Here is a 12,154-nt window from a genome sequence, read left to right on the forward strand (position 1 = left end):
TTTCTCAAGCCCTTTCTCCCGCCGGCAAACAGCTTTCAACCACAAGCCAGTCAGGACGCTTCCGCAGGGAGGCCCTCAGGCAGGCCCGGGCGGTGAGCAGGCAGCGGGCTCTGGGCGCAGCCCGTGCCGAGGGTGAGGGGCTCCGAGCCACGTTGCCTGGGTTCACATCCCGGTGACCTAACTCCCCTGTGCCTCCATCTCCTCATCTGTAAAATGGGAATAATAAAATTGTGAGGAGTAAATGAATAGATTCATGGAAGAGCACTTAGAACAGGGTCAGCCTCCACCTAACCTTTGGCCATTGCTCACTGTGGCGATTATTAACTTGGGACAAATTAATTGTGCTTTTCCTGGATTCCTCCCTTTGCCTCAGCTTCCTCACCTGCACGATGATGATGATGACAGTAGCTTATGTGGTTGAGGAGATAACGGTTTGAAGGTGCTCAGAGGTAGGGTGCCAGGCACAGAGGGTACCCTCACGACAATGTGAGATGACTGGTCATTGATGCGGGAACCAGGGTCAGGTGTCCTCAGGGGAGCCTGGAATTCCTGGGGATCCTGCTACAACGCAGATTCTGACTCAGATGCTAATGGTGCCAGTGCCCGGACCACACTGACCAGGGAGAGCCCAGAAGGGGCGGGGGGGGGGGGGGCGGGGGGGCGGGGCCAGTGCGGCCTGATGGACTGTGGACTCGCAGGCCCTGCTTGAAAAGGTGAAAAGGAAGAGGTGACATCCGGATGGGGCTCTCTCGTAAGCTCTCAGGTCCCCTGTGTTAGGACTTCCAAATCCCCACCAACCCCGTCCCTCCCCCCGTCTCAGTTCCGCTCAGTAGATGCACAGTAAGCTCCCGTGGACTGTTGGCATGTGCCAGGCACCAGTGGGCGGGCACTGGGGATTCAACTGAGAGGGAGACTAGTTGCCCACTGCCCGGGAGCTCCAGCCTGACGGGGGGGGGGGGGGGGGCCACAGGGCTGCACCTGTGCCTCTCGGGACAGGGACAGTGCTCCCCCGAGAGCTGCTAGGTCTGCCTGGGGGCCGGGGAAGGCAGAGATGCTGATTGGGGAGGACCTTTCTTGGTGGAGAAAGATGGGGATGAGCATTTAGATTGGGGAGGACCTTTCTTGGTGGAGAAAGATGGGGATGAGCATTTAGGCGGGGGGTGGGGAAGGTCCGGCCTGTGGGCCGTATAAGGCCCACGAAATCATTTGGTCTGGCCCTGCTGACCGGGTGAGTTAATTAGGCTCTTTGACTCACGGAATTCTGCCGGGAAGTCTGGTTTCTTGTTGTCTGTTGGTCTGAAGCTGTGATAGCAGTTCTCTGTCCCCAGTGGCTGCAGGGTCCTGGTTTGTGTCAGAAGCCAGGATCCGAGTCTCAGGCTGCTCTGTTTCTCAAGATGGCGTGGTCTCCGCGTCCGCAACAGCCGCGGAGATGTGTCCGCTTTGTGCGCGGGGCTCCGCCGTCTAGGACTGCCCGGTTAGGCAGCCCCTTGGAAGACGTGCAGAATCTAGCTGACCCTAGCTCATACACACACACACCACACACGTCTACACTCTTCTCTATGGGTTCCTCACTCACACTCTCTCTCTCCCTACCTTCCTGCCGGTCGCCATCTTTTCCCCAGAATCAAGACACACCTCCGGGTGAGTTAATTAAATGCTTGACCAAACACAGCAGGAAAAATGCTAAGCTGATAACGTTGTGCGGCCCACAAGTGATGTTACAAACATCCAAATGGCCCTTGGCAGAGGAAAAGGCTCCCCGCCCCTGATTCAGACAAGGGCGGGCTGTGACGCCGGAAGGCGCGGAGCGCGGCGAGCACTGGCGTCTCCAGGGAACACCAATGACTTCGCTTGTCCTGGCCTGTCCCCCTGTGGCTGTTGTCAATCTAGCTCCACTGTCAGGAAGGGTCTGCCCTTTCCCCAAAGATTCCCCTCCGCCCACACGGGACTGAATTGGGGGCCCATCACGGCACGAAACATGGATGCACAACTGTAGGTCCATGTGGGCCAGTCTGGGGACCCCCCTCCCCTTCCTTGGCTGAGCCCTTGACTGCGCTGTGTTTCCTCTCAGCCACAGAAACCCCTCGGTCCGGAGATGCACCGCCGAGCACCTGGCGGCTGTCCTGGAGCAGATCGGCGCCGACAAGCTTCTCTCGGGCACCAGGGACAGCACCGACATGCTGCTGCGCAACCTGGTCAGGCTGGCCCAGGACTCCAACCAGGACACCAGGTGAGGCAGGGCAGGGCCTGGGACCGCTGACCGGGCCCGTGCAGGGCAGAGGGGGCAGCCAGCCAGCCCTGGCCCTCACAGCTCGCTTCCCCGGGATCATGGGGAGGGACAGATGGATGGACGGAACGGTGTCCTTTCCTTACAGCTGTCCCGTCTCCCCGTCGTCATAGCCAGGCTGCTCAGGGAACGGTCAGCACTCCCACCCCCACTGCCCCCCTTCCTTCTCTCTCCAGCCACAGCCACCTGCTCTTCTTCCTGCCCCACCCCTGCTCCCTTCTCTGTCAAGACGCTCTATGCATTTTTTCAAGAGATCGTTAATGAGCACTCTTCATTATTCTGGCGATGACCGTGAACAAGAAAAATTATGCCTCGGCTGTCTTGGAGTTTACCTCCTAGTGGGGTAGACGAACAATCAACAAATAAATAGTTATGGTAATTTTAGATACAGGTAAGGGATAAAGAGGAAAAAACAAGATGTCTTGGAGAATGGGGTGGGGGCTATGTTAGACTGAGAGTTGGGGGGATCTTTCTAAAGGGTGACATTTGAATTGAGAGCTCGGCTCTTTGAGGATCTGGGGTGGGAGTGTCCCAGGCAAAGGAAATGGTACCAAGGCCCATGGATGGGACTAAGCTGGGTGTTCATGGGAGACCAGGGCCAGGCTGGGTGGGGCACGAGAGTGGCAGGCAGTGTGGGCGATGAGGCAGAGGGAGGAGGGCCCGGCCAAGGAGGGCCTCCCAGGCCACAGTCAGGGGTTGAGGTTTTGGTTTGTGTGTGATTTGGACTCCAGGAGCCACTGGAGGAATTTTTAGTAGGAGCCTGAGGCGGATAGACGATGCTAAGCAGGAGAGTGTTGGGCTCGGATGGACTGGCTTTCAAACCCAGGGTTGGGGTCCAGTCAATCACACTCAGCTCACAGCCCGCTGTCGCCATGTCTGCAGACTGCACCCCGCGTGGCTCAGCCCCAGAGGTGCGTCCACCCAGGGTCTCTAATTTTTATTGATCTGATGGGTAACAGTGCCAGCTCAGAGCAGAGTGCTTTTAGACCCCGTTACTAGTTTGAGAGTTTCTTTATATGCTTGCTAGCCTTTTACTAAGAAACAAGCAAGCAAACACCCTGGCTGCTCATTGGAGGATTGATAGTGGGGGGGTGGAGCCTGGATGGAGGAGGGGCGCCAGACTGAAGGCTACCCCAAGGCCCAGGCAGGAGGGACTGGCGGCTGCCTGCTGCGTGAAGGGAGGTGGATTGGGCTGGGGTTAGGGCAGAGCCCACAGGAGGTTGGCTTTCAAAGAAGGGGCAGAGATGACATTGAGGTTTGTAAACAAACAGCCGGGTGAATGGTGTTACCTTTTACTGACATGAACAATGCTGTCAGGGAAGAGGAGGTTTGGGTGGTTCGTTTTAGCTGCCGTGGGGCATGGAAATCAACATCTCACATGTCTCCAGACCCAACACCCCCTCCCTCTGACCTTCCTTTCACACTGGATGGAGCTGACTGCACTTGCCTCCCCTTCCTGGAACCGTAGGCTTCTCGGCTCCCATGGCACCTATTCCCTGTCCTTCTGTGGCCATTCCCCACCCTCCCTGCCCTCGGAATGTCGGTGGCCACAGGAGTGTCTTTAGTCCTTGTCCCCCTCGTGTGACTTTCTCTGAATGGTGCCATCACGTCCGGTGGCTCCAGCCACAGGAGACTCCGATGCTTCCCACCCTCTGGCTCCAGCCCACACCCTCTCAGGGCCATATCTCTGATGCCTCCACAGGGACCCCTCACCAGGATGTCCAGCTGCCGTCTTCAAGTGTGAAGTGCTCCTTAAATGAACCCATGGCCTTCGCCCCAAGCCTGCTTCTTCCCTCTGTTGTTAAAAGTCACTGTTATTTACTGAGTCGTCTAAGATGCAGAATGGGGAATTTCATACTTCATTGATTCTAAGACACACATGTCCTCCCCACATTTTAATATCTTACCATCAGGCAGCTCACAGTGATTGACCAGGGGGCAATGAGGACCTAGGTTTTACTATCTGCACATTTGCAAACTTGGTCATTGCTGCTCATGGTATAAACCTTTGAATTAAAATCTGCGCTGTAGGAACTACACTAAGAGGCTTCCTTTGCTTGTTAGCCTTTCATATTTATTTTAAGAAGTCATTGTGGATGCTCGGTGGGGAATTGTTGAGTTTAATTGCTGTTTAAAATGTCTTAGAAATATTATACTATTACCTGGCATCAAAGTGAAAAGTTATTGCCTGTAAGGGAAGGCATGGAAATAGAGCGGTGGGATATAAATTAGATATTAATGCAAACATTCATCACTGAAGGAGTGACCAAAATTCTGCATCTTCTTGCAAAGCCACCAGCAAGCACTTTGCACTCCCCTTGCGTACTGCTCCCTTCTGGTTCTGAGATCTCATGCGAGAGGGCTGTCTTCGCACGCGAGTCAGCGTCATTGGAGGCAGCCAGCGTGGCCAGTGTTTTCTCTTTCTGTTTTTCCTCAGTGGAAAATAAGTTAATGGTGCGTTTTACAATCAATAAAGTCTTCAGCTGAGCAAAATATGGCCATTTTCAGTGTTTCATGTTCTACCTCCAGTCAACTGCCAAGTCCTGCAGTTTCCACTTCCTTAGCAGCTCTGGGATCTGATCACGCCTTCCTACACCCACTCCACCGCCTCGCTCCAGGCCTGTGTCCTCTCTTGCCTGGACTGGTATAGTGGCCCCCAAATCGGCTCCGACCCTAGCCTTGTCCTCAAAGATCCATCCTCCACACTGCTCACAGTGCAAATTGGGGTCCCCCCGTCTTAGCTTCCCAGGGAATGTTTCTGTGGCTGTTTCTTCATCTTGCTCTTCGTCCTGTGTGTGGCAGGTTCTATGGCCGGAAGATGATGAGTATCTTGATGTCGAACGCCAAGTTTGATGCATTTCTGAAGCAGTCCCTGCCATCCCACGACTTGCGGAAGGTCATGGCGGCCATTAAACAGCGGGTGAGCTGGTGGGTGTGATGGGTGTTGGGTGGGGGACCGGAGCTGAGCCTGGCCGCCCCCAAGCAGGTCAGGGGGCGGGGGCTGCACTCAGAGGCTTTTATTTCACCCGGGACTCCCGCCGGGCGAGGTCGGCGTGATTTCCTTGTCCTCTACTCAGCCTGGTTCTGCCCCTCTCTGCCTGTGTCCCTTGAGCCTCCCTGGGCCTCCACTTCTCCATCTGTGAAATGGGCATCTTGACCCCCAATACTTGGCCCCGACTACCAGCGCTCTGGGAGGCTCAGCTGCGCCCTGGGGGGCCTCCCAGAGGGAGAGGTTAAGGCCTAGGCTGGAGTATCTGGCACTTCCCCAGAGGCGACTCATTTCGGTTCACGCTCTATGTGTATTTTTCAAGGGCTTAGAAGAGAGCGATGAACTGCCATCTGCCAGAGGCCTCAAGGTGTCGAGGAGTCTGGCCGTGCGTGAGAACGGGCTGCCCGGTGAGGACGGGTACGGCCATCCTTGTCTCTCTGGGGCTCCACCTCCAAGATGCCGATGGGGCAGCAGGGTGGCTCTGGCCGGGAGTTAGAAACCAAGCAGCAATCTGAAGGTCAATCCTGGGAGGACGCATCTGATCTCCTTAGTGGGGACCCCAGGGAAGCCCGCCCCCCTTTCCAAGAGTAGCCTCCTGCTCTCTCTCCCACGTGTCCTCTGGGCCAGACCAGAGCAGCCGGGTTCCCTGCCCCTTCACTTCTCTCTCCCTGCTGTGCCTTTGCTTCTGCTGGTTCTTTGCCTTGTGTGGGCCGTCCGCACCCAGAGCATGCCTGCTTATTCTACCAGATCCCACGGGATCCAGCTCGCCTGCCACCCTCTCCCAGGAGCTCTATCTGACACTCTGTGTCCCCACGACCTCTGGGTGGACAGGTCCTCACCTGTCAGTCCTCTGTCCGCCATGGACGTCGCTGTCCTGTCTCCCACGGGTCTGTGAGCCCTTAGGGCAAGACCGTCTCTCATCTCCTTGTTCTCAGCGCCCAGCACAGGCCTTGGCACGCAGTAGACAGAGGGCGGAATGTCGGAATGAATGACAGAATGGTGTCGGGCTCTGTCGGTGGGACTCGGGTGCAAGGCATAAGCGCAGAAGAGCGAGGCTCTGAGCTGGGATGGGGCTAGAGTTCTGTATGGAGCTGCTCTCGTTCTGGCTGGAACGGGCCAGGGGGCACGGTGGGCATGTGCTCCCAGCCTAAGAGAACAGGACTTCTTAACATCTCCCCAGTTACCGGAGGACTGTGAGCCGGGCCTAGACAACCAGGGGGCAGGATTCGGGCACCTGGCAAGATCTTCCCCGACTCTTAGATGAAATGTGCCCCAGTTATCCTTTCGTGATTCCACCCCCTCACTCCAGCTTTCTCCTCTGTTCTTCCCCTGCCTGCTGAAAAGAAAAGGAAAGGAAAGGAAAGGAAAGGAAAGGAAAGGAAAGGAAAGGAAAGGTAGGGAAAGGAAAGGCAGGAAGAGAGAGCCCTGCCCCCTGAGGCTCTAGGCACCCATATTGTCCCCGAGGAAGAGGGATTCCCGGAGTTCCCTCGCCCCACCTGCCTGTGGGAGGGGGCCTGGGATAAGGTGTGTCCCTGCCCCGGCCGCCCAGGTCAGATGCTCCTTCTGCTTAGGCTCAGCTCCAATGGCCCGAGGCTGGCGGGGCTGCGCTCTTCCAGGCGGGGTGGCTCGGAGATGGCGGAGCAGCTGCGGGAGCTGACACGGCTGCTGGAGGCCAAGGACCACCAGTCTCGGATGGAAGGTGTGGGGCGGCTCCTTGAGCACTGCCAGGCCAAGCCGGAGCTCATCACCGCCAACCTGGTCCAGGTGAGCGCTGCCTCCCCCCCCCCCTCCCCCCCACCTTCTCTCCCCAGGGGTGCAACTTCAATTTGGAAAACTCTGAACAGAGTTAGACATTGGTCAGACCCCTCAGGGTAAAGGGAGCCCAACAAGCATTTGCTCGCCAGTTGCCTTGGTAACGCTCTAAGACTACTTGGAAGTGGCCGAAGGGATGCGGGCACTGCCTCTTACCAGGCACCTTGGGACCGCTCAGAGGTGTGCCGGCATCTCTCAGCCTCTTGGAGATCTGTGGGGAGGAGGGCAGAAGTGAAGGTGCCGTGGCCAAGGGCACTACCGGTCTAGCCGTGTGCATGACGTTTCGGGGCAGAGCATGTAGTTGGCCAGGAGACTGGGCCAGGGTGGGTGAGGAGCAGGCACAGCCTGGAAACCAGAACAGATGCCTGCTTCTCCCAGGAGCGAGGCTGCTGACAGCCGAGCCTCGTGGCGAGTGGCTGAGACCCAGGCACGGAGGCAGCAGGCCTGGCTTCCTTTCTCCCTGGCTGTGTGATCTGGAACGTTTTCCCGAGTGATTTCCCCTCTCTCAGCCCCAGTTTTTGTTTTTAATGGCGAAGTGAGGAGGAGAACACAGGCCTGCCGGGCTGTGAAGATCATTCCAGGAAAGAGAGAGGGAGGGTACCTGACGAGATGCTCTCAATCTGGGCACACGAGTGCTCAATGTGGGGTGGTCCTTCCCTCCCGCACGCCCCGCCCCTTTGAGGAGGCGCACTCTTAGCCACTGAGAGCTCTGGCCCAGGTTGGATGAGGCCTGTCAGGGACGCAGGGGCTGCCCTGCCGAGGTGGGTGGCTGGGCGGTGCGACTCCTGCCCGCCTGGTTCCCACGGGCTCTTGGTGTCTGTCCTCCCGATAGGTGTTCGATGCTTTCACCCCGAGGCTTCAGGATTCCAACAAGAAAGTGAACCAGTGGGCGCTGGAGTCCCTCACCAAGATGATTCCCCTCCTCGGAGAGAGCTTGCACCCCATGCTGCTCTCCATCATCGTCGCCGTTGCGGACAACCTCAACTCCAAGAACTCGGGGATTTATGCTGCCGCTCTGTCTGCCCTGGACGCAATGATCGAGAGTCTGGGTGAGCCTCCTGCCGTGGTCCCGCTTGGCTCTGGTGGGCCGCTGGCTCCCTCCCTAGTGCCACCCTTCCTGCTCGGCAATCGGCAGAGTGGTGAAAGGCACGGGTTCAGCGTTTTCCCGGAGGCTGTGTAGGGCACGGGTCGGTGGCCTAGGGCCTGTGAGGTTCTTGGTTGGCAGCTTTTCCATGTCCCGTCCACCTGCGTGTCTTAGATGGTGAAACTGGGGGAGATGTGGAGATGACGTAGTCTCGCCTCCTTTAGCACACACGACGTAAATGACTCCCCCAAGGTCAGCTGGGTATTGAAGGGAGAACAGGTCAGGATTGCCAGGAAGGAGGTGGGCAGAGCTGTCAAGAACTGTCTTAGTTGTAGACGTGGTAGCAGAGAATGTGGCTTGCATGGGGACCAGGCGGATGCTGGTGAGACCGCAGGGCGAGCCTGTTGGAGAGGACCGCGCTGGCGGGCAGGTGGCCTGGAGGGCTGGCCACCTTGGTTGTCTGGTGCAGGAGGCAGGCCGGGGTCCCACTGGCTTTTTGAGTGTGAAACAGCCGAGAGCTGCCTTTTAACACCACTGTTTGGGGCCAGAGCTTCGGGTGTGAGGGGTTTGGTGTGAGGGGTGGGGAGTGACATTGGAGTGCGGTTGGGGGAGGGATGAAAAGAAAAGGCGGAAGGAGCTATGGGAGAGACGTCAGGAGAGGCAGGAGCTTCCCAGTTCCCTGCGGGCTTTGCGGGATCACATCTTGGTCCTTGAACATCAGGTGGCATTTTGGTGCATAGACTGCGGTTCTCAGTCCCTTATAGAGTACTTGAAGGTGCTATTTAGTGTATCTAGTACACAGGCTGACGTGCAAGGTCAAAACTCCCAGGGTATGCGAGAATGTAGTTCACGCTTAGACTTAGGTCCCAGCCAGGAGTGGAGCCGTGAGTTTTCGCAAGCCGGTCTTTCTGTGATGCAAGAGAGCGTAGGATCTGGGAACCGTTGCTGTTTGCCCGTTGCTTGCTGTATGTCCTGATGAGCACAGAGCAATGTCCTCTCTTTAGCACCCACAGAGCACCCCACAGTGAGGCTGGGACCTGGCCTGGCCCACATCCTCCCCCCACCTCATCCTCACGTCCTAGCCTGAGCCCAGCACCGTGTCCTTGGCTGGAGCCTCCAGGAGAAGTTTCAGTTACAAATCAAACGCCTGTCCAGGCCCTCCTCCGCCTTTCAGGTTCATAAATATTGTCAATTTCCTCCCTTCATCTCAGAGGGAATTTATGATTTGCTGGTTTTGTTGCTGTAGAACAAATAATATAAATCCAGCTCTAAATTATGGCTTGTTCTCAGGGCTGCTGTGGGTAAGTGAGATTGCTGTTGCCAATAACCGAGGCTCTTGGTAAATCATCGCAGGCCCTGGATTTATTGGGAAAACCTACACCAAGCAACATAGGCTTTAGCTGTTTGAAGAGGAAAGCACCCTTGTCTGGGGAGAGGAGATTTAACTCTTTCTCTCCGGGTTTGCCATCAGGCCAGCTTCGGGCTGCAGAAGCTAGCGTCTTGCATTGTCATAAGACTCAGGTCCCCTCTCCTTGGGGCCCTGCCATAAGCACCTGGGCTGGGCACCCTGGAGAGGGCCCTGGGGATGGTCTGCTTTTGTGAGCTGACCCCACCTTGAGGCAGGTTGCGGTTCCCAGGAGGACACCTAGAATTCTCACTTCCTCCTGGGACAGGGTGTCCTCAAGGGTGGCTGACGGTGCCCCCTCTGGCCCATCAGCTCGGGGACTGGGTGCAGGGAGCCTGGAAGCAGGTGGGAGGGGAGCTGTCTTCCTCTCTGCTCCTTGGGTCAGGGCTAGGCTGGACTGGAATGGGGTTGGCCTTGGCGGGATGGAGGAGCCCAGTAAATCCCTGGCAAAGGCTCCCACGGGGCCCACAGCGTGAAGCGCTGGGTCTTGGCTCCACGTCACTTGAACAGGTGTGGCATGGGCGCTCAGGGCCACGTGGTGAGCCGTACCCTCTCCGCCCCACCAGCAACATGGGTTTTGGAAGAATTACTCACTAGGAAGTGATGAGCCGAGTTCCGTATCCACCTAGGTCAGACCTGAGGGATTTAGGTCGCCAACAAGGAGAATTCATCTGTGCCAGGTGTGCCAATGGTAGACACACTCTTCCCGGGAGGGGTTCTCATGTCTGGAATGGCCACGCCGGGTCTGCAGAGGGTGAAATGGAGGCGATAACTAAACTTCCCCCTGGCCCAGGGCTTTGGGTGGTAGAAGCAGGGATGGGGCAGGTGGGACAGAAGAGAAGGGGTGCAAATCTTCCTTCCCACATCACCCAGGCTGAGCCTGGTGGCCCTGGTGGTTCCGGGCGGGGCGGGGGGCGGGGGGACCCTCGGCACCCTGCGGCCCCTCCTGGGAGTGGCTCGGAGCCCTTTGAGCAGAGGGGGCTCTCGCCCAAGCCTGGTCCTTCGGCCCCACAAGGGATTCTGGGCCCCAAGCCGCAGAGGACCTGTGCAATGCTGTGAAGTACTTAAATGTGAAAAGTCACAAAGCAACAGCTCAACAGGCTGTATTCACTTCCCCGGGGCCGGGGGGTGGGTTGTGGGGGAGGGGGTCAGGAGCACAGCCACGCTGGGGGGCTGGCCTCTTTGGCTGCTTCTTAAGACCCGTCTTCATTCTGGAAGTCAGTGACCAGGGTGACTCATCAGCCACCACATCTCTTCTAGCTTTTAGGTTTTTTTAGGCACAGGAGGTGTGTTGGTTACAGAGCAGGTGGGATTTTCGTCCCTTCCCAATTTTGAGGAGATGGCGAGGAAGGAGACACATTGCTCCCTGACCTCTGCCCTTTGTCCCTGCCTGTCTGGGGGCTCCTCCAGAGGTAAGGCTGGAGTGGCACCCTCTCTCACAGCACCGACACCTTCTGATTTTAGGGGCATTAGCCCAAGTACCAAGGCAGTTCCTGAGCCGACTGGCGGGTTCTTTGGGCTCGGTAAGCACCAGACCGCTGACAGCTCACTGCTCCCGGTCAGACCCCCCTCATTCAGGCTTCTGAGCACCCAACGCTCTGTTCATTCACCGCAGCCCCTGGCCAGTGCTGCAGAGAGCAGATACGCTCGGAAATGGGTGACTTCAGATCTACTTCGGCTATTTTTCTCTCTGACTGGAAACTTACTACCTTGTATAAGTCATGTGACCAACATGATATTGTTCATGAAATTTACAAACCCATCCGTGGTGCCCCTCTAATCCACCAGCTGCCTGAGGACGTCTCTTACCTTCTGTTGTCTGCGTGCACACAGGGTTCCCTGGTTAAAAACCATAATGTAAGCACAGTTCTGACTTTGCATCTTTCATTTAACACGACCCGGTTTCCCATGCCATTATGCAGTCTTTCTAGTTAATTTAAAAATATAAACTGTACTTTCCACCACTGTAAAAGTATACTTATTAATTATTGAGGCAATAAAAATGCAAAGCATCTGGAGGGAAAAAATCTCACTTACAGTCCCAGCTCCTAAAATAAACCATCATTAACGCTTGGCATTTTTCATTATAGATATTTTTCTGGGCCTGTTTGCATACATGGCTGTGATTACATTACACATTTGAATCTGACTTTTTTTTTTAAAGACAAAGCACGAGCATTTACATATCATTACACGCTTGAGTCACTGCTACACCATAGCTCGCATTTTCTGTTGAGGTGGCTCATTCCAGTTTTTTCTTGTGACGAACAGACTTAGTTTTGGCAGCCACAGGGAAGTGGGCTGTGTGGTATCATGACTTACTGAGCTCATTGCCTTGTGACATAATAACTCTTCAGCTTATTGTCAGGAGTCCAGTTTGGTTCCAGTTTCTGCGGCTGTGGTTCATTTGCCACCATGTTTTGTATACTTCCTTTTTTTAAAAAAAATATATATTTTTATTGGTTTCAGAGAGGAAGGAAGAGGGAGCGAGAGATAGAAACATTCATGATGAGAGAGAATCATCAATTGGCTGCCTCTTGCACGCCCCCCACTGGAGAGCCCGAAACCCAGGCATGT

The 12,154-nt window shown here is 56.0% G+C and overlaps 1 protein-coding gene across 1 annotated transcript in view; it reads left to right on the top strand.

The window, feature by feature from the left end:
• The window catches only part of TOGARAM2 (TOG array regulator of axonemal microtubules 2), a 35,828-nt gene that overhangs the window by 18,497 nt on the left and 5,177 nt on the right, over nt 1-12,154 (top strand). Inside the window, exons 13-17 of the mRNA XM_028140471.2 lie at nt 2,072-2,230; nt 5,090-5,207; nt 5,599-5,693; nt 6,848-7,040; nt 7,921-8,137. Coding sequence (XP_027996272.2) covers nt 2,072-2,230; nt 5,090-5,207; nt 5,599-5,693; nt 6,848-7,040; nt 7,921-8,137 — 782 coding nt within the window. The remainder of the gene's footprint in view (nt 1-2,071; nt 2,231-5,089; nt 5,208-5,598; nt 5,694-6,847; nt 7,041-7,920; nt 8,138-12,154) is intronic.

The sequence above is a fragment of the Eptesicus fuscus genome, chromosome 16 (assembly GCF_027574615.1).
Source record: "Eptesicus fuscus isolate TK198812 chromosome 16, DD_ASM_mEF_20220401, whole genome shotgun sequence".
NCBI lineage: Eukaryota > Metazoa > Chordata > Mammalia > Chiroptera > Vespertilionidae > Eptesicus > Eptesicus fuscus.